We start from the raw sequence: 25,980 nt of genomic DNA, 5'->3' as shown, positions 1-25,980 counted from the left end.
GGAAAGTGGACAAGGATCAAGGTTTTCAGCTTAGCACGTGTATTTGCGCCGCACTGCAATGCACTGTATCGCAGGTACCCTTTTAGTTGCCTTTAGTGGGTAATTTAGTGGGCGGCGAATGCGGCATTGACTTGACATGACATGACAACATGGCAAAACAAAATAAAAAAAAGACCACACTTGCGTCACCGCCAGTCCAACAATTCACTACGATAGACTTGTCAATGCGCAAAGTTTTTACTCTATCGCCAACGCTAATTACCTAAAATGTTGGAAACAGGCAACTCATAGCGGTAACGGTTGAATAACTGTGCACCTGTCGGGTAGGTCCCTACGCGTTATCCCTTATCGGCGAGGCTATCGTTATCTCAACCGCGCTAAAATTGAATGATTTCCACCTTCTACCTCCTTCCACGGGCAACAAGAGTCAACAGAGGCAAGGACCCCTGATGAAGCTCCACTGTCCTTGCTTTTTTCCTGAGCCTTCTTAATCGCGTCCATCGAAGCTTCTCTCCTGATTCCTTCTCTTCTTCTTTTCTCTCCTCAGATTCTACAATCAACCCAAACAAACACCATCACAATGTCTCAAGCTTTCGTTCAGCGCCCTGCGCCCGAGTTCACTGCCACTACCCTCTTCCCCGGAGGCGAGTTCAGAGACATTAAGCTCTCTGACTTCAAGGGACAATGGTGAGAAAGAACCTGACTGCACACCCTGATGGCCCAACTCGTTGCTAACTTTTCTAGGGTCGTCCTCCTCTTCTACCCCATGGACTTCACCTTCGTCTGCCCTACCGAGATCATCCAGTACAACAACGCTCTCGACCGCTTCAAGGAGATCAACACCACCGTCCTCGGTGTCTCCACCGACTCCCACTTCACCCATCTTGCCTGGGTTGAGAAGCCCCGCAAGCAGGGTGGTCTCGGTCCCGACCTGGAGCTCCCCCTCATCGCCGACAAGTCCACCAAGATCTCTCGCAACTACGGTGTCCTGATCGAGGACGAGGGTATCGCTCTCCGTGGTCTCTTCATCATCGACCCCAAGGGTGTCCTCCGCCAGATCACCGTCAACGACCTTCCCGTCGGCCGCGACGTCGAGGAGACCATCCGTCTCGTCAAGGCCTTCCAGTTCACCGACGAGTACGGCGAGGTGTGCCCTGCTGGCTGGCAGGAGGGCGGAAAGACCATGAAGGCCGACCCCAAGGGCAGCCTCGAGTACTTTTCCGCCCAGGGAGAGAATGGTGAGTCTGAGTCTCGCAAGCGACCCAGGACTGATTAAGAGCTGGGACTTGACAACAAGAATATGTTTGACTAAGATTTGTATTATTACAGGAGCTAAGGCATAGATGTTAGATACCTCCAATGAAACCCGAATTCCCATCAACACCCGCTCTCAGTAAACGAGAGTACACCACAGCTACTGGCTTAGCATGACGGACGACCCAACACGCGATTGACGAACATGTACGAACGGGAGACGAAACACAATAAAATACCACAAGACATACCGCTTGTATCAAGTGCAGTGGTCGCCTAGGATGGCATGCGATGAAAATAGACTTAGACTAGACTATAGACATTTGTTGACGACTGTTTGACCGACCCTCTACTACTTTAGAGTGAAGACCTGCCCTTGGTCGTTTCCACTGATGATGTCCTCCATGGCCTCTCCATTCATCACACCGTGACAATACGCGTCCCTGTCAAAACAAATTAGTACCCTTGTCGCAATCTCACATTTTGCGTTTCACTTACCCAACAAACTCGTACCCATCGTCGTGCCTGTCGCTGTTGGGTCTCAAAACGCACGGCCATTGAAGACCCATCACCACGGCAATAATGTCCCCTTCCAAGACTTCGTGATGCGCAAGCCCCATGTGTCCACTGTCGGTAACAATAAATCGTCGCTCGCAATACGCACCCAAAACTTCTTGCAACCACGTCATGTCTAGACCGACTTTATATGTCTCTGCAAGCGCTTCATCACGCTTTTCTTTTTCTTCGGGGGTTCCCATTGGCATTTGCGTATTGTCGTAGAATTGCATGTACTTTGCTGTGTATGTTTCCAACGATGTGTCCTTTTTCTTTAGACCTGCGGGAAACGGGAGGCCGCCGATCAAGGTGAGTCCGAACGCCGTCTCAACGTCTTCGCCCGTTGGATAAGCGGATAACCGTTCCATACAGGCGTTGTATACTTCCCGAAGATGGCTCTCTTGGAAGAGTTCACCAAAATGTCGATACTGGTTCTTGTACGTCACTCGACCAATAACTTTACCTTTCACAGCCAACGAGCGAGGCTCTGCTGTAGGGATATAAACATGCTCCCCATTCGGGTTGCCTTCCGTTTTGAAGGGTGCACCGATACCCCATGCGCATCCTGTTCCTGTGTCAAGTCTCCAGTCAGGAACCCAACTCGGCCATTCAGCCTCATCGTTCCTCTGTCGCGCGGACCAAATGACATTGAGGTCTGACCTAGGGTCTGATTTGATAATTTCGTCGGTCGCTTGCGTAAAGACATCCACAAGTGACATGGAGTAATCGACTGCCATGCCTTTATTGCCCCAGTATCCACGATCAACGTCGCTGATGCCCAACAGCGCAAATACCTTGTCTCTAGGATCTGTCGCGAGACGAGGTCGTAGATTTTCGAGAAGATCGCGCAAGCCCCATTTACACGTCGGGTGTGCAGATCGATTAAAAAGACTGGGATAATACTCACTGCCTTCTCTCATACGCCACGCAATAGTCGACATTTGTCCCGCCAGACTTGCACCGTGTACCTCTCGTTGGTGATCCTGATGAATGGCACCAGCCTTGTAGCAGTACCATCTCGCAGCAGCGCTGACATGCTCCCAAGGGATACTGTGCGGTCCACAAAGCACGATTGCTTTGCGAGCTTGGATTATCTCTTGAACTGTCCACATGCGCTGGTACCAGGGTCTGTCAAAAAAATCGGTGAAAGCAGTCCAAGACTCAGTGTCGTCGAAAGGGATGCCCAGTTCTCGAGATTGTTCAGCGGTTAGTGCCTCGGTGCGCTCAAGCTTGGTCTCCTCGTGTTTCTCGCCATAACTGTCCCAGCGAAACATGTTTGTTGCTGTGGGAAGTGCTACATCGCCAACCTTTTTGACAAAGTCGATGGCCAGTTCGGTGTTATGTACTGCTGGGCCTAACCAAGCGATGACCGTTTCTGCTTCTACGAAAAGTCAGCTTTACTGGACTATACTCATCCAATAAGGACACTCACTGTCATAAATCTCATTCATCTTGGAGACTTGCTCGGACTTTTCAGCGATATCCTCTTGGTTGATGCAGATTTGATCAATCCACAAAGGCTCATTCTGACGAGACTTTGTGATTTCGACCAGCGCTTCGTGGAGGGATTTCGTGATGCTGAGCATCTCTCCATCGCAGGGGACCTCGATTCTGTCAACCGCATTTCCCCAACAATAAGATAACGCCGTGTAGGTGGTGGGGTTTTCTGGATCGAGTGTTACGTTCTTGATGCTGGCTTCGAGCTGTTGTCCGTCTGGTCCGCCTGTCTTGAATGTGACAAGGCGGATCTCGGATTTGGAGACTGGTTTATATGTATAAGCACCCATGATTATAATGGCTTACTAGGCAGGATAGTTGTGAGATCAGAATACAACAGACAACCGCAGTATATGAGGTTTTTCTCTTTTTCTAAAGAAGGTTGTCGGTAGGATTGTGGCAGTGAAAAACATAGCCACTAGAGACCTCTATGCAGGTCAGCCGTGATGCCTAGTCCAGGCCCGCCAAGTGGATATGATGCCTAACAGATAGATTTCGATCGAATGAATAGAACGCGGCCACATACTTGAGTCCCAGTTGCAACGACGCGCTAATACAGTCATTCCCCGCTAGCCAGCTGTCATCAAACACCATTGACCACCTCATCCGGTTCCTCCCAATCATCCGAAAAGCTATACGACTCAAAGCATGTTCCTATAGCTCCCTCTGTATCGTAGAACACAAATTCACAAGTCCCCTTCTTTCCATGCCATATACCCGACTGCAGAACCTCAAATCCACGTCGTTTGAATTCTTCCTTGCGTTGCTGCTGTGGAACATGATTGCAATCAAAAGCCACATGGTGAATCCCTTGTCCGCCTCTCTCGAGAAACTCTTGCATAATTGATGGTCCAGAAACAGGCTGCATGATCTCCCATACCATGTCGCCTGTGTCTGCAAAGGCGACTAGTAGTTCGAACTCTGCAGGTTGGCCGCGGAAATAACGATCGGACACGGTGTTTGCGTTGAACTCAAAGATTCGGAAAGGGCCGACGCCGAGTTTTGTGAGTTCCGAGATTGTCTTTTTGCAGTCTGAAGAGACAATGCAGATTTCAACTACCTTTCCTAGGAAGGAAGTAGGCTGAGCTGATGTAACTGACGTAATGATATCCATCGTTGAGTTGTGAATGCAATTAAAAGTGCGGTGGTGAGTTGATTATATGAAGTTGAGATCTTTGAGGCATTTGTTTTTCTCTATAATCAATACTCGAGGGCGTCATCTCACGTTATGTTGGTTACGGAGGGCGTCATATTATGCTACGTCATTGCTATTGGGCGTTGATCTTTGAAGGTTTGTTTTAGTCTTTTTGTGAACTGTATCTAGTTTCTTCGTCGGGATTTACAAGCGAACACCGTATGTTTCCCAAGTTTGGGCTGAGACTACCCTAGAACATAGATCTTCAATTGATTGGCGATGCCAATGCTAGATTTGCAACACGTGAGTATCTTCTGTAAACGTCCTTAGATTACCAATTCATCGTGAAGGAGATTCTTCGCAAACTTCGCTTACCCTATGCAGAAGTTGGCAACTCCCCTGTCAATGAGTGCTGACGAAGGTTTGTGGGCATGTTTCAGCTCCAACTCCACTGTCCAAGTCAACCCTAGCTCTTAAAAGCCGGGGTTAAGACAGATTCGTGGCGCGCATGAACCTGAGAAGAAATGTAGTCTTGGTTGCGAGCCAAAGCAATATCTACATATAAGAAAATGCCTTGGCCTCACCAAATCTGCCTTGCAATTACGTAACCCTAGAAAATATCTGTTCCTCTCCAATTAAACATTTACAAGTACTACCTTGCCGTCAATTGACATGTTCTCAATAATTGTCGTGGCGGTATAGATGTCTCGACAGGTTTCAACTGATGGAGTTGAGTGGATATAAGACTGTGGCTTGATTCCGAGAAAAAGAAAACAATTGAGGCGCCTGAGCCACTATTTAATCAATCTCAAACTCTTCTCGTAAAGTGAGGACAGCTTGGCGGAAAGCCCTCGTTCCCGTTACAGGACCGGCAGAGATGAAACTTGACATCTGTTTTCAAACGCTGGTGAAAAGGGTCTTTAAGTAAGAGTAAGAGACCCTCGTATAGATATCAGGAATTTTGTCTTCTCCAAGAAAATGTTCCAAGGCTGAAACGAAGAAACGGGGTCGGGTTGGCCGGGACCTTGGTCTTCCGCTGCGGCCAGGGGTTCGCCAAGCCATCTAGACCCGATATGGAGGCCCAAGTTTCAAGGTTAATGTTAACAACCATAAGCTTAAAGCTGTAGATAAGCTTGATAAGAGTAGGGTCCAAGTGAAATCGCAGGGGTTATTCTCTTGGTTGAATCACTGCCGAGACGAGAGATCCCAATCGCCAAGACCCTCCTCCAAACACACATCTCCATCTCTGTCTGAGCCCCTTGAGGCCTGCTCCCTTGCATGCGGCACGAGCTCTTTCCGAGCTCAGCTAGAACCTCGTCATTGAGGAGCTGTACGGTCAAAGCTGGGATGAGACTGGATGAATCATGCCATATTATCAACGACAAGCACAAACTAGACACGGATTGCAGTAGCCGGTCCGCAGCCACGTCTCATAGTCAAAACAGTCACAGCGTAAACCCCCATGCAACAAAACATCATGACCCCAAATGGGAAAGATTAAACTTCTTCTTATTCCTCGCTTTTAGCCTGTGACTTCCCTTTCATCCTCCTTCCCCTTTCTCTCTCTTTCTTTCATACTCGCCTGGTGTGTGTATCATTCATTCCATTCTCAATAATCCTCTTAATTACAGTCGTTAATTTGTCTCTCCTTTTTCCTTTCTACCACGCGAGCTGGTATCGCAAACTTCACTTCCTAATCCGTCCATCCCTAGCGACTACGTCGATCTTCCGCTTCAGAGGCAATGCTTCTATCAACATTCCTTTCGGTGTCGACCTTGGCTGGCCTGGCGGCAGCCTCACCACCTTTTTTTCGAAGAAACCCACCACCCGCTGAGGCAGTTTGCGAGCCTGTCACCGAGACAGTGCACCTCCCTGCTGAGACAGTTCACGAGACGGAGACAGTTCATCTACCTGCCGAGACGGTCCACGAGACAGAGACGGTACATCTACCTGCTGAGACAGTTCATGTGACCGTCACAGAACATGCGGTAGTAACAGAGATCCAACAGGCTACTGTGACAGAGGTTCAACATGTAGAAGTCCCAGTCGAGCATTTAGTTACCTCGGTCGTCGAGGTCGAGGTTGAGAAGCCTGTCACAGTGGTTGAGACTGTCCACCAGACCATCGAACAACCCGTAACACTGATCCACACTTCAGTCGTCGAAGTTGAGAAGGAGGTCAAAGTTACTGAGACTTCTGTTGTCCACCAAACAATCGAGCAGCCTGTTACAGTCGTCCATACATCAGTGGTTGAGATCGAGAAGGAGATCGAGAAGCCTGTCACTGTTGTCGAGACTATCCACCAGACCATTGAACAACCCGTGACTCTCATTCACACTTCGGTTGTTGAGGTCGAGAAGCAGGTCATGGTTACCGAAACCTCAATCGTTCACCAGACCATCGAGCAGCCAGTCACTCTCATCCACACCGCAGTCGTTGAGGTGGAAGTTGATAGACCCGTCACAGTTATCGAAACTTCTGTTCATGAGGTTGAGAGGCCTGTCACCGTTATCCACACATCTGTCGTGGAGAACACTGTCGTGCATACATCGGTTGTCGAGGTACCAGTCGAGAAGCCAGTCGAGGTGCCCGTCACACTGATCCACACTCAAGTTGTTGAGGTGCCGGTCGAAAAGCCAGTTGAAGTACCTGTAACAGTGGTCCACACTCAAGTTGTCGAGGTTCCTGTCCAAGTCGTTCACACACAAACCGTCGAGCAGCCAGTCGAGGTTCCAGTTGAGGTCATCCACACAGTTGAAGTCGAAAAGCCCGTTGAGGTTGTTCATACTGTCGAGGTTGAGAAGCCCGTCCATGTTACTGTCATTCATACAGTTACCGAGCAGGCTCCTGCCCATCCTGTAGCACCTGCCCCTACACAACATCCAGTTGTCGAACCACCAGCTGAGCACCCAGTCGCTGAGCCTCCTGCCGAGCACCCGGCTCAACCACCTGCTGAACACCCTGTGGTGGAGGTGCCAGCTACTATCACGACAGCCATTACACCAATGCCACCTACTCATGAGACTGCCATTGCCGAGATGCCAGTTGCTCCCGAGCATCCTGTCGAAGAACCTGCGGCTCCTGAGCACCCCGTCGTCGAAGAACCCGCCGTTCCTGAGCATCCTGTCGCTGAGGAGCCTGCGGCACCTGCGGCGCCCGAACACCCTGTTGCCGAAGAGCCAGCTGCGCCCGAACACCCAGTGACTGAAGAGCCAGCGGTACCTGAACATCCCGTGGCTGAGGAACCTGCAGCGCCCCCCGCCATGGCTCAGCATCCTGGTGCTGAAGCACCAACTCACGAAGCACCAGCAGCCGAAGTCCCAGCTGCGGAGCACCCAACAGCACCAGAACATACCGTCATGGAAGAGCATAGCGGTGAGATGGCTATCGGCGAGGCGATGAAGCATCCTCCATCGTCCAAGTACTCAGCTGTGCCAGAGTTGGTCGCCGACGCGCCTCCTCACCCTGCAGCTAATGACATCCCAGTCCTTCTGCCTTCGGGTGGAGTTTCTGGAAAGAACGCGACAGTCGCACCGACATATCCTGGGCGAAGGGCGATTGTTCGCAGGTGGTAGTCAGATAATAAAAAATGAGCGTTTACATGGATTGATGGGAATGTTAGATGTGCATAGAAAGAAAGACATTAGTACAGCCAAAATAATATGATCTGGACCTATTTGGCCTGGGATAGTCTTAATTAAGATGAATAAATTACAAATTGACGTCAATATATTTCTCTCCTCACATTGCCCTCTCTTGATACTTGTAAACAAATGGACTTCTACTTATTGTGAGACGCTTTCTAAATATGCCTTCCAACCTTGGGTATTCCTTAACTCCACCCGACAAAAAGAACTTAGACACTGTCCGAACTATAGTTCTTCTCTTGACTGCGAGCCACTGCCTTGGCTTGGCTCAGGATATCTTCCCAGATAGGTGGCCTGCACCTTTTATCACTTCCCACAGCTTCAGCCTCCACACCAAACTCCAGAAGAGCTTTCTCGCTACACCATTCGCCCGTCGCCATCAACCCAATAGGAACTTTCCCGTTGGTATTCTCATCAGCCTCCTCACCTGCTCGTTCTTGACCTACTGGCACAACAAACCCAGCAGGGATAGATAAAGAAGGCATACCGCAGAAGTTGGCCAGCCAAACGTATGTCATGCTCTCTATTGTCAAGTCTCCGTCGCTGAGCCCACACTTAAGCTCACTCGCACCGCGTCTTATCGGCGCCCCACCACAAGCTGTTGTCGGCGTGATTATCATCATGCCGGGGTACATTTGCCAAAGATATGCAAGATGCTGCATTAATAGGTTTCGAAGCTTTTGGGCCAAGACATAGTCTCCTGCTGGTGTTGTACGGCCCATGGCAAGCAGAAGTTTGTTCGCAGCTGTTGTATTTGCTGATTCTGGGAGGAGGGACGCCGCGTCCGCCAAGACAGTCATGGCATGAGCGATCTGACCTTCTTCTGTGAATGGAATGGTAATAGGGACAATCTCGTAGTTGTACTCTGTACATAGCTTATCGATCATTCTTCTGGTAATAGACTGAACGCCTGGAGATGCAAGGTCGAACCACGGTTGGTAGATGCCGAGTAGCTTTGCCAAAGGCCTTGAAGGCTCTCTGTAAAGACGGGGGAAGCGAGATGTCGGATGAGGATCAGCGATGATATCGTAGACTGTAGCGAGAGAGTGCATGTCTGCTGCGATAGGACCCTGAACACAGCATGTTGGCGCAGGGTTTGGCGTCGGGAATGAAGAGAGACGTCCATGAGTAGGTTTCAGACCAAAGACTGAGCAGTAAGAAGCTGGAATTCGAATACTGCCACCTGCATCACCACCTAAGGCGATAGGGATCAAGCCTGCACCAACTGCGTACCCAGCACCGGAGGAACTTCCGCCTGAATAGTAGCCCGAGTTAAAAGGGTTGAGCGGTGTGCCGTGGTTGGGATTGTTGCCTGTGGTATCTTCACACCACGTCAGCATGTACCCAGTCAAACAAGGTTAGGAACACATTTACATACCCATTCCAAATTCGTGCATATTGAGCTTTCCCAAAACAATAACGCCTGCGTCTTGAAGCTTTCTCACGCACCAATTTGTGATAGAACCCGTGCTGACTGCCTTTCCAGCGTAGTTGTTCTTGGAACCCATTGTCATCTCATATCCATCCATATCGAAATCATCCTTGATAGCAGCAGGTACACCATCAAGAGGACTAAGAGGTCTTCCCTCACGATATCTAATAGTCGATGCCTCCGCTGCTTTTAGAACAAGGTCGACTCTTGTACTGATCCAGGCTGTGGAGTGTTTGCCCTCAGGGCTGGTATCCCGGCGGATAAGCGGCAACAAGGCGTGGGCAACATCAGTGGGAGTGGCTTTCCCGGACAGATACAGTTTTCTGTAATCGGTGACTGAGTAATATGGTGCTTCTAATGGTGGTTCCTCGATGACGGACTCTGGAGGGGTTACGGCTTGCTGGCTCCCAAGGTCTGCTTGTGTGGTGGTGTTGGGTAGTGGAATCACCGCCGGGTCGTATCGTGCCTCATACACTTCTAAAGACTCCCGAATTTTTCTTAATGATCCAAATCCTGCATTTTGCCAGACTAATTCGCGGATGAAGCGGATCAAGTTTATTCTTGACGGGTCAGCAGTGTCCAGGGCAGTACAGTGACAAGAAACTTACATAAATGCGACAAAGACTAATATAGCGCCGCTCAGTACTGGATTATCGAGTTCTCGCTGTTGTATTGTTGTCTCTGGGCTGTCATACGTTAAACCCTGTTGCAAGAATCGTTGGAATGGCCACTAACCCTTGGTGTGGCTTTGGGTAGTCAATAAATCGCGGCTCTTCGCTGATCCCTCTGGAACATGTAGTGGCCACAGTCATGTTTTAATCGTAGCTTGTCAACTGAAACGCTGGTATTACTAGTACAGTTGCGTAGTTGAAGAATAGCAAGAAGGGGAATAATGATTAATGGTTTTGCGGCAGGAAATTAAATCATGCAGATCACAGACCCCAGGGAATGTTGACTCGTTTATAGCAACAAAAAGAAGCAACGTCAGGCATGCAAGGATGGCACAAGGTTGCTCAGGAGAATAAACAAGCGAAAGTAGCTAACAAAGACGAAGCGACGAGGTTTCAAAATAGAACAGTTAATAAACCCTAGCTTTCTCTCACTAAACCAGATTCTAATGTCCAGCTTGCATCTATAAAGGTATGGGTTTATGACTTGGCTAGCCTTATGCAAGATATGATCTCTTTGGGAATAGCAAATATGCATCAACTGCAGAGCCTCAGCCTGTAAACGTTGCGCCAGCGCATCATCGGTGACCAAAACTCATATAAGCTTAGCTGATTCAGACATGGTCTGATTGACGCTGACATTTTCTCCTTAGTGTCTTCGGCGGCGCCGAGAGAGATGGCTAAGCGAGGCAGGTTTAGTAGAACAGATGGTGATGTTGGAAGTGGTGAAGGTGAAGTGGCTTTGCTTGATTGGGGAGATCTGGACTAGATTTCAGCTGCGCCGTGGTATGCATGAATATTGGTCCCGCATTGGGGGCTTACTTAGATCAGATCAGTACACAGACATTTGGATGATGGACCGTGTGATAGGTTCAATTTGCACAATTGAACTTGTCCAAATGCAAAAACCTCAATTCCTCATCTAAGTACTAACGTAGTCTTGTTTATCTACTCTCGATTAGCCATGCTCCCCATTTTGACAGCAGCTACAGTATGCTGTGCTGTCAGTTCCATCATTATCGATCAAGGCTGTATAGTGATTTTAGCGGTTCAGATCCCCCCCTAAATAGTGCCTTGGCTCTGTCAATAATCTGCTGCACGTCTGCAGTCTGGACCCTCTTGGCTGCCTCACTGACAAACGCGATCGTTCAGATAAACAAAAAGGCAAAGAATCCACCAACGGCTTCGACGTTGAAATGTTGGAACGAATCAGAGAAGTTACCAGCAAATGTCAGGCACGAGTCAATTGAAGCTTTTCTCTATGTGGGATAATGGCGGTCAGATTAGGTCGGACGTGGCTTGCGTCGTTATAACCGATGCCTTCTTTCAGTAACTAACCCAGAGATATCTAGCCTCATTTGGAAGCAATGCTCCGAAATATTGGATAGAGAATTCTTTGTTTTGTTTTCCACTTTCGCAAAGACAGTAGTTTAGTTGAGAAGCTGTAGCAAATGTGAACTGCTCAATGGGTTGTTTGCTTCTTTAATTCACTGTCTTGTCTTGACCGCTAATCAATGCACTGAGACCACTAAAAAGGAACCGGGGTCCAGGGTCTAACAGACACAGACTGCAAGCAGCAGATCTTTCAGTCACAGATAACCTTTTCTCCTCGTATCAAAGATCACCAATTCTGCAGTGCCGATTGATAGGGTTCACAGGACAGTTTGTATCTAATTGGCTGATTATGACTTCAACTTGACGTGATACTTTATGACGTAGAGGTGATGATTATATATGACGATTGAAGAGACGAAGCAGCTGAAATTGGTACTCAAACATTATCACCTCAACACGAAATTAAAGACATTGTTTTCGACGCAATATCTTCTCACTATTTCATACAAAATCTAGCTCAAATATGTCAGGAACAGCACCAAATGATCCTGCTCTTGGCGTCCACTCTAGTATCATTGAGCAGACCCGTTAGACTCAAACCAACATGGACAAGCACAGTAAAGTCTTTCCCATCAACGTCCAATTTTGTTGGATATTTTTCAGCGGTGATTCAGGCATCTGATATAGACCAGGAACATTATCGATGAGACGAAAGAGACAAGCGGGCGAATCGTCGATGCTAATATAGGGGAGAGTATCGACGCTGCAAACAGCAAGCGCGGAACTTCTGATCGTGTTGATGATATCCTCAATCAGCCCAATGCAGCCAAAGGAAGTTTGGGAGCACAGAAGAAGACTGCGACGTTAGGTGAGAAGGGATTCAAGGTTGGCCAAGAGGCAGATCTCCATGATTTGGCACAGAGTAAACAGCCGTAAGGGAAGCCAGTTGAGTGCATTATCACACAAGGTTCATATCTCAGCATGATTGCCGCCACGATACATATATAGTTTTAGTTCCATTACAGCAACAGGATTATCGACAGATTGTGCCCATGAACGGCAAAAAATATATGCCATCGCTTGTTTGCAATCGTTTTTATAGGAACAGCCCGATGCGGGGGTCGAACCCGCAACCTTGAGATCGCGTACTCGTAAGAGTCTCACGCTCTACCGATTGAGCTAACCGGGCGTGGCTCTTGTTGTTAAAAGTCAGCGCCAAATTTCTATCTATACATATTTCACCAATGAAACGCTCAAACTGTCGGGTTTTCACTCGTCACAGGGGAGGGAGAGTTGTCAAGAAGCATTCATGTCCATTGGCTTCTCAACATAGCTTACTAGATGAACGGAATTTGTAGAGTATCCGATATAAATTTCAAAGTCTATCCACTCACTGCACATAAACTCGATCATTCTAGACACTGAACAAGCCCACGTGTTAGCCTGCATTTCAACCAAGGGTTGCTGGATCTGAAGCTAACACGGAAAGGTCAGCAATGACGCAAAGACTCACGTCGCGCTGTTTACCTCCATCTGGGGACTTCAACTTTATGCGCTTTTTCCCCTCGAGAAGTGACCAACATGGTCATCTTGACATCAATTCGCAAGTCTCCAGCTTATCTTTACGCCAAAACGTACTGCCTCTGCGCATTGGTCTCCCTCGTCCAAACAACGCCCATATCATCACGATTCCGAGCAGCTAATAAGACAACACCAACGCGGGTTAAAAATGGAAAGCCGTTGACATCCCCAATAACTCCGGACGCTATAAAACAGGTCCTTCCCGATGAGTCGAAAAAGACTTTGTTATCGAAGAAGGCGGCACGTATTGTTGACCGATGGTATGCCAGAGTTGTCGACTTGGCTTCATTGAAGACCTCACTAAAACGGGATGGAATGGATGTCGCGACGTATCCTGAGTTAAAATGGGATGCGGAAGTCCGCCATGGCTCATCTTTGCACCCCGAAGAGCGAAATTTTATTGAGTTACGAAAGCTGAGGATCTCATCTCAAGGTGAGGACTCATTGCATCACTTTCTCGATCTTCCACCAGACGAGGAAGTCGACCCCAGAGATGTTCCCCTCATCTCCTTAGGTGGCTCAGGTGGCGGCTACAGGGCTATGTACGGCTTCACAAGCTTCATAACCGCTGCTAAGAAGTCGGGCTTATGGGATTGCATCACCTGGACTGCTGGAGTAAGTGGGAGCTGTTGGACGATAGCAGCGTACTACACCATTGCCCGGCACGATATTTCCAAGCTTGTCGATCATTACATGACTGTAGCAAGTGAAATCGCGCATCCGATTAGCATATACGCTCTTGACAAAGTTGCGCGAAGTAAGAGAGGCACATACTTTCTGATCGGCCCTCTTGTGAGCAAAGCCCAGAAGAGCATCATTGGGTTGAGTGTCATGGATCTTTACTCTACACTCACAGCAACATATCAGCTTTTATCGCGGGAACCGAAAGGAAGATTGAGTAGAGCCACATTCCAATGGTCTAAGATTTGGCAAAGGTCGGGAATCACCAAGGCGCTTGAGCCAATGCCTATTCTCGCTGCTGTCAGACGTGTCCCGAGATACTCATACGAAACCAAGACCATTTCTGCTAAGGCCATGACTATCCAGAACGATACCACCGCAAGGGACTCGAATGTTATACACGGTGCCTCCGAGGCCAAGTCCAAGACCAGTTCCATGAAGTTTTTCCAGTACTTTGAGATTTCACCTTTAGAGATAGGCAGCCCAGATCTGAATCGATACGTGCCCACTTGGTCATGGGGACGTACGTTCGTTTCCGGTCATTCGGTCGACCGCCGCCCGGAGCAATCCTTTTCACTCTTACTTGGGCAATGTACCAGTGCACCAGCGGGGCCGTTGACCGAGTGTATCAAGGCTCTACAAGTCTCAATCCCCAAAGATACGATAATGGCACGTTTGGTAGCGATTTTCAACAGATTTTTACAGTCAAAGCAATTGGAAGGCCTCTGGGGAAACCCAATTCGAGCAGGACACGATCCGAATCCATTCTATGGACTTGAGAAACCTGTCATGGCAAGAGAACATACTTCCGAGCATTCTTCGTACAGATCACGAGTGACTGAGACTGAGGTTACGAGTAGAAGGAGCCTCATGACCATGACTGGCAGTTCAGCCGTTCATCTTCCACCATGGGAAGCGCAAGGCCGTACAAGACTGATGGACTGTGGAATGGCCAATAACCTTCCCAACCATGTCCTCGCGAGATCTCAAAGAGGCGTCGACATTTTCATTTCTTTTGACTCGTCATCCGACGTGCAGACTGGAGCAGCTGTGCAGCGCCTCCATCATTTCGCTGCCGACTTTGACTTTGAACTACAAGAAGAAACTCAAGTCTTTCACAGTCCGAGGAAGAACATCGACTTGGTTTCAGATGATGGTCTAGAAATCGAGTCACGGTATCTCAACCAATATGCCAGAGTCTTCCGGGGTATAAGAGAGAGTGGGCAAATCGTTTATATCATTTATTGTCCACTCTTGCCGAATGGCGTCAACCCAAACTTCAACCCTTCGGTAGGTCTTGTGTTTTATTTCTATGATCTGTCCTAACTGGTACTAGACGGCTTCCTTCTCGACCTCAACAAACCTCATGTGGACACCAGATCAAGTCCAAAGCGTAGTCACGACAGCTGAAGCGAACATCACAAATTATGCTTTGGATACCATAAAACGAGTAGTCAAAAAGGTTTATCAAGACAAAAAGGCGCAGAGACAGGCGTTAGAGGCTTTGGATTAATTTATAGATATATCTGTTGGACTCTAAGCTGTAGCTCCAGGTGTTTCGCTCAGAATTGTCAAAAACTTATTAGCTCTCGTCTTGCCATCCCTCAAGCCAAGAAGACCTTCGGAAAGTCCATGTAGACCATTCTTTCCAATGATATACGGATGAGGGGACAGCCAACCCTCACGAAGTCCCCTGGAGAACGCAGCAGCCCATGTCAAACCGAGCATCTTATCCTTCTCATCTTCCTTATGCACCTGACCGACCATAGACCAGACGACTTCGACACTGGGGTCAGCACCCTCAACATTTTCCTTCATGAGGATATTCGTCATCCTTGGCTTGCGACCATTAGCGTCGGGAGGACCAGCGATGGCTTTTGTGACGAGCTTGACAGTCGAGTCTTCGGAGACACTGTCAAAAGCCTTCCAGCAGCGACCCTCGGGGGCACCGCTCTTCTTGACAGCGTCCTGGATAGCAGTGACAAGCTTATCTTCCGTGTCGTAGGCAGTGTAGTCGACCAATACATCACCCTTGCTCTCGTCTAGGAAGGGTTTGATGAATTCACTTCGCTGGCTTCCGACAGCGATAATGGGGTGCACATTAGCAGCGGCAGCGAGCTTGATAGCGAAAGCTCCCGTAGCTGTGCTAGCTCCATACACGAGTAGAGGACGCTTCTCTTCCGACTTGGCAAGCGGTGACCAAGGCTGAGGGATCTGGAGCTCTTGGAACAAAGCGCAGACGGAAGTGTAAGCAGCGAGAGGGATAGTAGCAGCCTCCTCATAAGAAATGGAGTCGGGAATGTGGAAAGTGGTGTAGTAATGTGCGATAGCGTACTCTGCGAATGCACCATGGGGAGCACGCATCTCGTGGAAAGCGGCTACGCGATCGCCCTTGTGGAAGCCGACGACGTTTTCACCTACAGCTTCGACAATACCAGCGATATCATCACCACTGTTACCCTCATTTCCGAGAAGAGCAGGGAGTTTCCAATCCTTGGGGTTTGTGCCTGAAGTCGTGTGAGCTGGGTACACACTGATTACATGCTATAAATTGACATACCTGCGACGACAACCTTGATGAGTACCTGTCCTGGGCCAGGCTTGGGGATGGGAGAGTCTACGATCTCGACAGAGATATCCTTCTTGACAAGTGCTTCCTTCATGATGTAGGTATATAGTGGTACTGTAGTAGGAATGAAGTTCAAGATTGATTCGACAGGATTAATAGACGCGTAGGTAATTATTGCATACAGTGACATCTGCCTTTCTATATACTCGTCGCCATGCCATATTGTACATGACGCCATCGGCACGGCAATGGTAATTAGTAATGCGGAAAGAGTGGATGTTCTCGGGTTACTCTAACAACCCGGACCCATCGTGCCCATAATGATAGTAGCGTTGGATACCAAGCTGCGGAGTGGCGAACTTGTTCTAAAGGCAAGATGTTGCGGATGAACAAAAGCTTGATATATCCATGAAGCAGACTTGTCAGCAACCTGATTTGTAACACGTTCTGGGAATAAAAAGACTTTAAAACAGACACATGTGAACAACACTCTCTTCACTTTGAAAGTTTGTACCGAGCGCGTATCCTCGTGTTTGATGCTGTGGAGTGTGCGGGGCCTCGGCATAGGTACTGCTTAACGTTATGTTCCATCCCCTTCTAGCACTACTACACAGCTTGGCGCCGGAAATAGTTCCAATTTCAAGGCTTTGAAGCCGCGTTGCTTCAACACATACATACATTTTGCGATAGCCACGACCGTACAATGAAGCATAGATTGTGCCGGAAGTGAAACTAACAATGCGATGGCCAATGATATACAGGTTATGTTCTTTGCTATAACGTTGATTGTCTGATCCAAGGTCTTGTTGAAAGCATTTCTATCATTGTATTTTGATCCAGTACTGTGTTTTCACCGCCCTTCTAAGTAGAGAGTATTTCCTTCTCAATGGCCTCACCCAACGACTGTGTGCTTCCCTCTCCACCTACATCAGCAGTCATGACAGTAGGATCCGACCTCGCCAGCACATTCTCAATAGCTGCCATCATACCATCCGCGGCATCGGTGTATCCAAAATGCGATAGCATCATCTGGCCAGCCCAAATCATACCCACAGGGTTCGCGATGCCCTTCCCGTAGATGTCGGGCGCACTGCCATGGACTGGCTCGAATAAACTTGGGAAATTGGCTGTTGGGTTGATGTTGGCAGATGGTGCGATGCCAATGGTTCCTGTGCATGCTGGGCCCAGATCAGACAGGATATCGCCAAAGAGGTTGGAACCAACAACGACATCGAAGATTTGAGGTCGTTGGACAAAGTGCGCTGTTAGAATATCGATGTGGTACTTTTCCACTGCAACGTCCGAGTAGTTCTTGCCCATCTCCGCCACGCGCTTATCCCACCAGGGCATCGTGATGCTAATACCATTACTCTTGGTAGCACTCGTCAACTTCTTCCTCGGTCGACTTTGCGCAAGATTAAATGCGTAGCGAAGAACGCGATCAACTCCAACTCGTGTCATGACGGTATCTTGAATTACAGTCTCTCGCTCTGTGCCTTCAAACATGATTCCGCCAACGCTTGAGTATTCTCCTTCCGTGTTCTCCCTCACGATCCAAAAGTCGATCTCGCCTGGCTTACGACCTGCTAGTGGACAAGGGATACCAGGCATCAAACGGCACGGTCGTAGGTTGATATACTGGTCGAATTCGCGACGGAATTTGAGAAGACTTCCCCAAAGACTGACATTATCAGGGACTTGATCAGGCATGCCGACTGCGCCAAAGTAGATTGCGTCAAAGGCCATTAGAGTATCTTTCCAGTCATCAGGCATCATCTTGCCGTGCTTTGCGTAGTAATCACAGCTTGCGAAGTCGAACTCCTTGAATTCGAGGGGGATGTTGTATTTCTTTGCTGAAGCTTCAAGACAGCGGACGCCATAGGGCATGACTTCTTTGCCAATGCCATCGCCGGCAATAACAGCGATCTTGAGGGTTTTGGACATTTTTATGTGACAAACGTGTGAATTGGAAATGATTATAGTGAAAGTGTTTATTGAAGATGTTAATATTAAAATGCCAGGGTCCTGTGAGGTTTATGAAGTTGAGACCAACGACAATAGCTAGTGAGGAGAAGCCGGACATGAAAAGTCCGATGCGACTCCACTTGTTCGATCAATCATGGGTGGACATTTCTTTGTCCGCTCAGGCGTTTCAGTGCATTTATCGCAGGCCGACAGGAAACAACCATTTCGGCCGATTGCAAAGTTTGTCTTCTTTTTCGCTATAGTGCAACTCAAACGGATAACTGGTATCATGTTGTCTTCGTGACATGCCCTCGGCCGTTTACGTTGCAATATGCCTCGGTAGAAGAAAAGACCGCTTTTAGCCAGTGCAACCGACTTTGTCTGGAACGATGACGGCATAGATACTCTCCGCAGTTGCAACACCACGAAAGCAATTACTAAGTCAAACTTGTCTAACAAAGGGCGCTTCGTTATATATATTCCCACAGTTCAAGTTATCTTCAGGTAATTTCTCTCTAGCATTTACCGAAAGATACGCGACCAACACTCAACATGTTTGACAATTTACAGCCATTTGCAATCCAGACAAAGTCTGACCCAAACGTTACGATTAACGGGCTGAAAAGTGAAGATGCCTCCTCATCCAAGCCAGCTCTTCTCCTCATTCATGGCTTCCCTCAAACCCTCCACATCTGGCATCGTGTAGTCCCCCAGGTTATCGACAAATACAACGTGGTTCTTATCGATATTCGCGGCTATGGAAAGTCATCCAAACCAGCCGGCGTGGCATCATATGCCAAAAGCGCCATGGCACGCGACTGCATCGATGTCATGGACGCCCTCGGCCATCACGGCTCGTTCTTCGTCTGCGCGCATGACCGCGGTGCCAGAGTCGCTCATAAACTCGCCGTCGATTACCCCGATCGCATCCGCAAGTTTATCTTGCTAGACATTTGCCCCACGCTTGCCATGTACACAAAGACAGATTTCGACTTTGCAAACGCCTATTTTCACTGGTTCTTCCTCATTCAGAAGGAGCCGCTTCCTGAGACACTCATCACTGCGAAACCCAGGGAGTTGGCTGAAATGTTTATGGGTGGTCGACAAGGCGATGGAGTGGCGATATTTGAGCCTGATTGCTTTGATATCTATGCTAAGAGCCTGGAGGATTACGCGACAGTACATGGTATGTGTAATGATTATCGTGCCAGTGCGACACTAGATCTTGAGGAGGCACGTCAGGATTTGAAGAACGGGAGAAAGATCAAGAGTCCTTTGCTTGTTCTTTGGGGAAAGCACGGGGTTATTGAGAAGTGTTTCGATGCTATCAAGGAGTGGAAGGACGTGACAGAGGACGGCGTCTCCGTGCAGGGGCATAGTGTTGATTCTGGGCATTACATTCCTGAGCAGGCACCTGATGAAGTTGTGGCGTCTATCAAAGAGTTTCTAGTATAGCCATGAGTTATATAATGGCATAAATTCATGTCAAATGTAGCTTTGCATTGACCCGCTTTGTTGGGTAATTTGCAGGACGGGCGAGCCATCACATAAGTTCTGAACCTTACGGTCGGCACACAATCTTATAATGGGAGAAATCTGCATGATGTTTTTGAGAATAAAAGAGTCTCGAATAAATTGAGAAAATGTAAGAAGTAGGTAGGAGTCTAAAGAGCAACTCTGGCGAACAAGACGGGTGCCCCTTGCATGGTAACATCTGTGAAACGCCAAATCTTATTGTGATAAAAACGTAGCGATAACAGCCACTATCTTCAGCAAGGCTAGTACACAAGGAGACAAGTTCTTCGATAGAGTTATTTTTGTGCATAAAGTCGATGCTTGAGCTCATTGCTGGGTCAGTGTTGTGTTGGAATGTACACACAGCCAGTGGATGAACGCCACTGAAAGCTAATTGCCAACAACGCTAGTCCAGTTTCGGGATGAATGTAGCTTCATGAACTTCGATGTAGGGTAATCTTGCTTTTCATGTTTTGGGATTGATATCTGCACTTAGAATGGCAAGGTACAGATGCTTCAGATAGCTATTGGAGTGGGTTTTTTTTCTCTCTCTACGGTCTACATTTGGTATCGAGTGGTCTCGTCGATCTATCATCACCATCGACGTCGTCTCTGGTTACGTGAAAAGCAAGATGGTCTTCCAAACTTCGTGAGGATCGTGATGTGCACCAAATTATCCCTACCCTGAAACAAACACCATAGCATGGCAATTTTAGATGCGTTGAAGTGGAGTGGCAAAAATTGATTATCGTTTCCGACAAACAGCTATGATATCAGACAACATCTTCCATGTGCGTTTATTCATCGAATTTTACAATCCGGCAACGTCCGGCAGGCCTTCGAAAGCGCAGTAGTCTCATCCTGTCGATACTGCGGCGAAACATGCAAGAAGGATCTGCCAGTGAAACTTCCAATCTCGGCGATAGAAAAACGCCTCTTAGCACCTTCAGTCGCCAACGGGGTGGATACGGTTGGCTGACGATCATCTGCCAAAGACTGCTTTATTACGGACATACCGCGAAACGGGTAAGCTCAGGTCACATTTTGGATGTCAGAAATAAAGGGTAACTTGCAGACCCGCTGGTGTGGTAAGTTAATTAAAGAGCTGTATCCAATCTAGTGCGCGCGTCGAGAGCCCGTGGGTGCAAGGAACGGCCAAGACGATTACGCGCATCAACGCACGTACGCACTCTGGCACACAAGCTGACTGACGGGTCGAACCCGACGGGGAAGGCGTTCGTCTAGACCAGGGCTGAACGGGTATCTCGGATTGTGCCTTCTTGGTATTCGGTATATACAGCTTGGCACGCTTGGCAATGGTGTCGTGAAGAAAGTGGCGATGGAATATCAAGGACAAAGAGGCGAAATGAAATCACGAATGTTTTGATATCATTGGGTTTGGATGAGAAGATCCCTTGTCGCCAGGGCTGAAAGAACAAGAACGCTATCAAGGGAGTTATTTACTAAACTAGCGAATTGTAGATCAATTGCAACACTGAAATGTCAAACTCGGTCTCCCAATGTGAAATGGTGAACTGATTTTGATTGCTTTTTCTAGATCATTTTCATCGATACTGCTGCAGTCATTTGATGCATATTTACAGGCATCATCGATGTACAGACAGACATACCCTAACAATTCGGAAGTGATCCGATGACTAGATTGAGAAAATATTCTCAAAAGAGAAGAATAATCAGACGTTGGATCTCAGACATAAAGTCGAGACTGAGAACAACCCCCAATGTAAAGATAAAAAAAAGATAGTGCGTGTTTTAGCGTCCGGGGTTCATCGTCCAGTGAGATGACTCCATTTCCCCATGTGGTCAATCCTTTCGCGGGGGAAGGGGGGAGGGTTTATGGATGCTAGCTCTAACAAATTCAGAGCAACTGCTTAACCGGGAAGAATGTCTAGATGCAGGCAAGTTTATCGTTCGGGTCAGACTAACCAGAATAAGATACCGACGGTGGAGAATTGTCTTTTTTGTGTGAATCAACCTGTGAGCTGAGCTGAGAGCTCCAAAAGATTCCATCAACGACAAGATGGAATGACAATGCCAAGAATATGGAGGCGTCAGACGTTCTTTTCTAACGGGCATGTACTTGCGTGGATTAAAAACGGTTTGATAAAGGTGCATGACAATTTGTTAATACTCATGCTCTATACCGCGAGCGGAAATCGTCAAGCTGAATGAAAGGTTTACAATCGCGCACGTGCTCACTCAACATTCGTAAAGCCCATATGGACAGATGGAACAAACTCCAGATTAAGCATAGACTTTACCTTAGAAATAAGTCTAATACCTACTTGGATCCTCAAATTCTAAAAAAAAAAAAAGGAAAAAAAAAAAAAAAATCATCTACAGTAGTAAACCCCATCTGGTACAGTGATAGTCGTCCAACCCATCACAACTCAGGATTAAAGGCACGCGACTCTCTTGCTTCGCCGAGAGATCAGGTCCCCTTGGCGAATCGACATGAATTTCTTGTCCCGCTGTCATCGAACTTTTGATGCATGTGTTATGTGGCGTAGCTCCGATCCTTGCTTTTCAAAGTCTCAGAAAAAAGAGCTGTCCAATTCAACCAATCATATGTCGAGAACGTGTTGCGTAGATCTTGCACGTGGTGGAGAGAGAGATGCTCATAGGGAGGGATATGCTTAATTGTTAGTCTCCCCGTACTACCGCCGTCCTTATCCACACACACCCACACCTCCCTCCTTCTCTCCCTCCCCCCCTCCCCCCAGTAGCTTGTTTCTGGTGTGGACACCAAATTGAGTACCTAGAATGACTGCATCGACAGCAATCGGTAGCCATATCGTCTCACCGAACGCACGGAACGCACATGCAGAACCAAAAAGTAAAGACACTATTTGGCTTCTGCACCTTGGTGGGGGGGCAATCCTTTAGCCCTTTAGCTCTGTTTACTGTTCCGACATGGGCAAGGACCCATGACTGCATGATGTGCTAAACCTAAGCTTTCAGACTTGAACCTTTTTTTGCCCGCGTTGCTTTGCCATTGACTCTGTGGCAGATTTCATTTAAAGTCTTGCCTCAAGACCCCGAACTCTGAGACTTTTCCCCTCTCTTCTCTTGAGCATCCCATTCCAAGTCTTTCTCCTCTCATCAAACACAAGGCAAGCCGCAGTAGTAACATTACTACTACGCAGCTCTCTCTCGCTGCCTTCTTTTCTTTTCCCTCGTTACTCCCAAACCACTCGTCACAATGGTTCTCGAGGCTTACACTTACGTGTTTGCCATTGGCAGTTGCTTCGCTCTGCTTGAGGCTTACAACAATGGTGCTAGTATGTCTTCCCATTCCTTCTTCGCCTACTCTACCCCTCCCATCAACAGTAACTGACACTATTCGCAGACGATGTCGCCAACGCCTGGGCTACCAGTGTCTCCTCCCGCTCCGTCTCATACCGCGGAGCCATGGTGCTTTGCTGCATCTTCGAGATGCTAGGCGCCCTGGCCGTCGGTGCCCGAACCGCCTCGACCATCAAGAACGGTATCATTCCCATGGAAGCCTTCCGCGACAACGCAGGTGTCCAGCTTCTCGCCTTCGCCTGTGCCTCCGCCGGTGCTTCTACATGGGTTATGTGGTGCACGAAGCACAACGCCCACGTCTCGTCTACATACTCGCTCATTTCTTCGCTCGCTGGTGTCGGTATTGCTACTGTTGGTGCTAGCAAGGTTGAATGGGGCTGGAACGGTGGTCAGGGTCTCGGTGCCATCTTTGCTGGTCTCGGTATGGCCCCTACCATTGCTGGAATCTTTGCTGCCATCATCTTCTCGCTCATCAAGTATGTTGTCCATGTCCGCAAGAACCCTGTCAAGTGGGCTGTCTGGACCTCTCCCTTCTTCTTCCTCATCGCTGGTACCATCTGCACACTCTCCATTGTGTACAAGGGATCTCCCCGTCTCGGCCTCGCTGAGAAGCCTGCTTGGTACATTGCCGCTGTCACTCTCGGTGTTGGCTGGGGCCTCTTCTTCCTCTCTGCTATCTTCTTCGTTCCCTTCGTCCACGCTGTCGTCATCAAGAAGGATTACACCCTCCGCTGGTGGGATGCTTGGCGAGGTCCTCTCCTCTTCAGTCGCCCCGCCCCTCCTGATGCTGAGAACGCCCGTGTCCCCAACTACGCTGTCGTCCAGCACGGTTCCGAAATGGAGGTTGTCTCTCACGAGTCTGAAGAACACAACCCCAAGAAAGTTAGCGACGATGAGATCACTCCCGCTACTGCCGCCAGCTCCGAGAACAACGAAAAGCGACACCTCAACCTTTCCGAGTCTACCCAGGAGGATTACCAGCGAATGGTCAAGGAGGCCGAAGAGATCCACCACTCCAACCTCCGCAAGGGCAAGGGACCTCTTGGCTGGGCCATGCGAACTCTCCACGCCAACCCCATCGGTGCCGGTTCTATCCACGAGACTCACAACTTGATCGCCGTTGTCAAGCGCATTCCCGCTCAGATTGTCGTCGCATTTCTCTACGGTGCTCACTACGACATCCACACTGCTCAGATGGGTATTGAGGCTACTCCCGAGGGTCGCCGTATGGCCCGTGTCTACGAGCATGCTCCTAAGTACCCCAACGAGGTCGAGTACCTGTACTCATTCGTCCAGATCATCACTGCCTGCACTGCTTCTTTCGCTCACGGTGCCAACGATGTTGGTAACGCTGTTGGTGTCTGGGCTGGTATGTACGCCGCTTGGTCGACTAGCCGCCCTGCCGAGAAGAAGGCCGAGGTTCCTCTGTGGCAGATTGGTGTTGTCGCTGCTACGATCTGCATTGGTTTCATTACTTATGGTTACAACATCATGAAGGGTAAGTCTCACAACACATTCCTCTCAGTGAAACATCGCTAACTCTGAATAGTTATGGGTAACAAGATCACCTACCACTCTCCCAGCCGTGGTTCCTCCATGGAGATGGGTGCTGCCATCACTGTCCTTGTCTTCTCCCAGTACAAGCTCCCCGTCTCTACCTCCATGTGTATCACTGGTGCTACCGTCGGTGTTGGTCTCTGCAACGGCAGCATCAAGGCTGTCAACTGGAAGCGAGTTTTCCTCCTCGTCTTCTCTTGGATCATGACCATCCCTATCGCCGGTCTTATCGGTGGATGTCTCATGGCTCTTGCTCTCAACGCCCCTCACTTCTAAAAGCATCGCAAACTTATGATACCTATTGGGGGATTTGATACCAAATCGCTCATTTTATTGATTGGAATTTTCAACGCAAATGGGATGAAAAGAATAGAGGAGTGGATTTGATTGCATAGAATATCGTGTTGGAATCTTTTTTATAGTACCCTTGTCTTACGACTTAATTGATAAAAGATTACACTCTTTAACTCAACTACAGTGCCATCGTGACTTGCATCGACGTCGCGGAGCCAAATGATGAACTAGAACACCGAAATCCCTAAAGGGGAGTTCGAAGGCGAACGCTGCATATTTATCCAAGTCTCAATTATAAAAAGTGACATTTTCACTGCTTCAATTCCCAGTTATCGTGGTGGAATGGCACATCCTCGCCGCTCCCAAGACCGGACTTGTCTATATGGTATTTTATATGTTACTTGTAATTCGCACGGTAATTTGGGCTATCGCTTTGTTAAACCATATGAGCGTGAATATTGACGTTTGTGATATTGTCATGGTCATGCAGCTACAGTTGCTTTCAACGTACAGCCCACTTGACATGAACTGGCGTTGTGCAAACCACCGGAGATGGTGTCTCTTGGCAGAAACTATCGTGTAAGCTGAATACTTGGCAATTCTATGTTGTACTCTCTTGGCGCGCTTATGGTGTCATGGGCGTCTTCATTCCACCCCCTCAGGGTTGACGTCTTGGCTATCTCTTGGCTTCAAGGCGGCATATTGTGGTGACCGATATGGGTAACTGCTCGCGTGGTCAGGTAGACCTTTGCTGACGGTAGAGATTGCTAGGCTCGTCATAGGCGTCCGCCACGTTGCGCCTAACAAGAACCAAATTTTCTGGTCACCTCTTTGTTGCCCAAGAACAAGCTTTATGCCACCAGGCTGTCCTGAGTTTCGCTATAAAAATGTGTCACAGCTCCAGTAACGCCGAAGAAGAGTTGGGTGTTTGCAAACTACTTTGTCGCAGAGGGCCCACGAGAAACTGA

At 48.4% G+C, this 25,980-nt stretch overlaps 10 protein-coding genes and 1 non-coding gene across 11 annotated transcripts; 6 read left to right on the top strand and 5 right to left on the bottom strand.

Annotated features, from left to right (window-relative positions):
• The first annotated feature begins 126 nt into the window (after positions 1-126).
• Positions 127-1,615, top strand: EDB82DRAFT_498534 (thioredoxin-like protein). The gene is made up of 3 exons (XM_025734597.2): positions 127-687; positions 745-1,238; positions 1,330-1,615. The coding sequence occupies exons 1-3, from the start codon at positions 581-583 to the stop codon at positions 1,341-1,343; spliced, it is 615 nt and encodes a 204-aa protein (XP_025585388.2). The 5' UTR covers positions 127-580; the 3' UTR covers positions 1,344-1,615.
• EDB82DRAFT_574736 (heterokaryon incompatibility protein-domain-containing protein) lies at positions 1,607-4,567 on the bottom strand (the record flags this gene model as incomplete). Its single annotated transcript, XM_025734596.2, has 5 exons — positions 3,898-4,567; positions 3,613-3,678; positions 3,242-3,571; positions 1,753-3,190; positions 1,607-1,697 (listed from the first exon to the last, which is right to left on the bottom strand). The coding sequence occupies exons 1-5, from the start codon at positions 4,418-4,420 to the stop codon at positions 1,607-1,609; spliced, it is 2,448 nt and encodes an 815-aa protein (XP_025585387.2). The 5' UTR covers positions 4,421-4,567.
• A 1,512-nt stretch (positions 4,568-6,079) lies between these two features.
• Positions 6,080-8,179, top strand: EDB82DRAFT_167521 (uncharacterized protein). The gene has a single exon (XM_025734594.2). It carries the CDS (start codon positions 6,184-6,186, stop codon positions 8,014-8,016), a length of 1,833 nt encoding a protein of 610 aa, XP_025585385.2. The 5' UTR covers positions 6,080-6,183; the 3' UTR covers positions 8,017-8,179.
• A 118-nt stretch (positions 8,180-8,297) lies between these two features.
• EDB82DRAFT_555282 (amidase signature domain-containing protein) lies at positions 8,298-10,332 on the bottom strand (the record flags this gene model as incomplete). The annotated part of the gene is made up of 4 exons (XM_025734593.1): positions 8,298-9,409; positions 9,467-10,080; positions 10,129-10,206; positions 10,256-10,332. 4 exons carry the CDS (start codon positions 10,330-10,332, stop codon positions 8,298-8,300), a joined length of 1,881 nt encoding a protein of 626 aa, XP_025585384.1.
• A 1,583-nt stretch (positions 10,333-11,915) lies between these two features.
• EDB82DRAFT_167508 (uncharacterized protein) lies at positions 11,916-12,539 on the top strand. The gene is made up of 2 exons (XM_065607104.1): positions 11,916-12,145; positions 12,216-12,539. The coding sequence occupies exons 1-2, from the start codon at positions 12,066-12,068 to the stop codon at positions 12,457-12,459; spliced, it is 324 nt and encodes a 107-aa protein (XP_065464772.1). The 5' UTR covers positions 11,916-12,065; the 3' UTR covers positions 12,460-12,539.
• A 90-nt stretch (positions 12,540-12,629) lies between these two features.
• EDB82DRAFT_t92 lies at positions 12,630-12,712 on the bottom strand. Its single transcript has one exon. It is a non-coding gene; the product is annotated as a tRNA-Lys (tRNA).
• Positions 12,713-12,845: 133 nt separating this feature from the next.
• EDB82DRAFT_167496 (acyl transferase/acyl hydrolase/lysophospholipase) lies at positions 12,846-15,310 on the top strand. Its single transcript, XM_025734591.2, has 3 exons — positions 12,846-12,960; positions 13,018-15,075; positions 15,122-15,310. Exons 2-3 carry the CDS (start codon positions 13,105-13,107, stop codon positions 15,296-15,298), a joined length of 2,148 nt encoding a protein of 715 aa, XP_025585382.1. The 5' UTR covers positions 12,846-12,960; positions 13,018-13,104; the 3' UTR covers positions 15,299-15,310.
• Positions 15,311-15,321: 11 nt separating this feature from the next.
• EDB82DRAFT_429817 (chaperonin 10-like protein) lies at positions 15,322-16,448 on the bottom strand (the record flags this gene model as incomplete). Its single annotated transcript, XM_065607685.1, has 2 exons — positions 15,322-16,292; positions 16,346-16,448. The coding sequence occupies 2 exons, from the start codon at positions 16,446-16,448 to the stop codon at positions 15,322-15,324; spliced, it is 1,074 nt and encodes a 357-aa protein (XP_065464771.1).
• Positions 16,449-17,067: 619 nt separating this feature from the next.
• On the bottom strand, positions 17,068-18,550 carry EDB82DRAFT_167469 (uncharacterized protein). Its single transcript, XM_025734589.2, has one exon. The coding sequence runs from the start codon at positions 18,296-18,298 to the stop codon at positions 17,216-17,218; it is 1,083 nt and encodes a 360-aa protein (XP_025585380.1). The 5' UTR covers positions 18,299-18,550; the 3' UTR covers positions 17,068-17,215.
• Position 18,551: 1 nt separating this feature from the next.
• On the top strand, positions 18,552-19,940 carry EDB82DRAFT_167470 (Alpha/Beta hydrolase protein). Its single transcript, XM_025734588.2, has one exon. The coding sequence runs from the start codon at positions 18,872-18,874 to the stop codon at positions 19,772-19,774; it is 903 nt and encodes a 300-aa protein (XP_025585379.1). The 5' UTR covers positions 18,552-18,871; the 3' UTR covers positions 19,775-19,940.
• A 2,673-nt stretch (positions 19,941-22,613) lies between these two features.
• EDB82DRAFT_498517 (phosphate transporter) lies at positions 22,614-25,178 on the top strand. Its single transcript, XM_025734586.2, has 3 exons — positions 22,614-23,136; positions 23,205-24,659; positions 24,711-25,178. The coding sequence occupies exons 1-3, from the start codon at positions 23,058-23,060 to the stop codon at positions 24,992-24,994; spliced, it is 1,818 nt and encodes a 605-aa protein (XP_025585378.1). The 5' UTR covers positions 22,614-23,057; the 3' UTR covers positions 24,995-25,178.
• Positions 25,179-25,980: the final 802 nt, after the last annotated feature.

This window comes from Fusarium venenatum (assembly GCF_020744135.1).
Source record: "Fusarium venenatum strain MPI-CAGE-CH-0201 chromosome Unknown EDB82scaffold_2, whole genome shotgun sequence".
In the NCBI taxonomy this organism is placed as follows: Eukaryota; Fungi; Ascomycota; class Sordariomycetes; order Hypocreales; family Nectriaceae; genus Fusarium; species Fusarium venenatum.
The sequence above is the reverse complement of the archived record's forward strand: the minus strand, read 5'-3'. Positions and strand labels throughout refer to the sequence as shown.

Excerpts from the sequence above, each read along its gene's own strand:
- EDB82DRAFT_167470 (XM_025734588.2), top strand. The coding sequence starts at position 18,872 with ATGTTTGACAATTTACAGCCATTTGCAATCCAGACAAAGTCTGACCCA.
- EDB82DRAFT_167469 (XM_025734589.2), bottom strand. The coding sequence starts at position 18,298 with ATGTCCAAAACCCTCAAGATCGCTGTTATTGCCGGCGATGGCATTGGC.
- EDB82DRAFT_167521 (XM_025734594.2), top strand. The coding sequence starts at position 6,184 with ATGCTTCTATCAACATTCCTTTCGGTGTCGACCTTGGCTGGCCTGGCG.
- EDB82DRAFT_498517 (XM_025734586.2), top strand. The coding sequence starts at position 23,058 with ATGGTTCTCGAGGCTTACACTTACGTGTTTGCCATTGGCAGTTGCTTC. Across the intron at positions 23,137-23,204 it reads GGCTTACAACAATGGTGCTA|ACGATGTCGCCAACGCCTGG; the intron begins GTATGTCTTCCC and ends CACTATTCGCAG. Across the intron at positions 24,660-24,710 it reads TGGTTACAACATCATGAAGG|TTATGGGTAACAAGATCACC; the intron begins GTAAGTCTCACA and ends AACTCTGAATAG.
- EDB82DRAFT_167508 (XM_065607104.1), top strand. The coding sequence starts at position 12,066 with ATGATCCTGCTCTTGGCGTCCACTCTAGTATCATTGAGCAGACCCGTT. Across the intron at positions 12,146-12,215 it reads ACATGGACAAGCACAGTAAA|GAACATTATCGATGAGACGA; the intron begins GTCTTTCCCATC and ends GATATAGACCAG.
- EDB82DRAFT_167496 (XM_025734591.2), top strand. The coding sequence starts at position 13,105 with ATGGTCATCTTGACATCAATTCGCAAGTCTCCAGCTTATCTTTACGCC. Across the intron at positions 15,076-15,121 it reads ACCCAAACTTCAACCCTTCG|ACGGCTTCCTTCTCGACCTC; the intron begins GTAGGTCTTGTG and ends AACTGGTACTAG.
- EDB82DRAFT_498534 (XM_025734597.2), top strand. The coding sequence starts at position 581 with ATGTCTCAAGCTTTCGTTCAGCGCCCTGCGCCCGAGTTCACTGCCACT. Across the intron at positions 688-744 it reads TCTGACTTCAAGGGACAATG|GGTCGTCCTCCTCTTCTACC; the intron begins GTGAGAAAGAAC and ends TAACTTTTCTAG.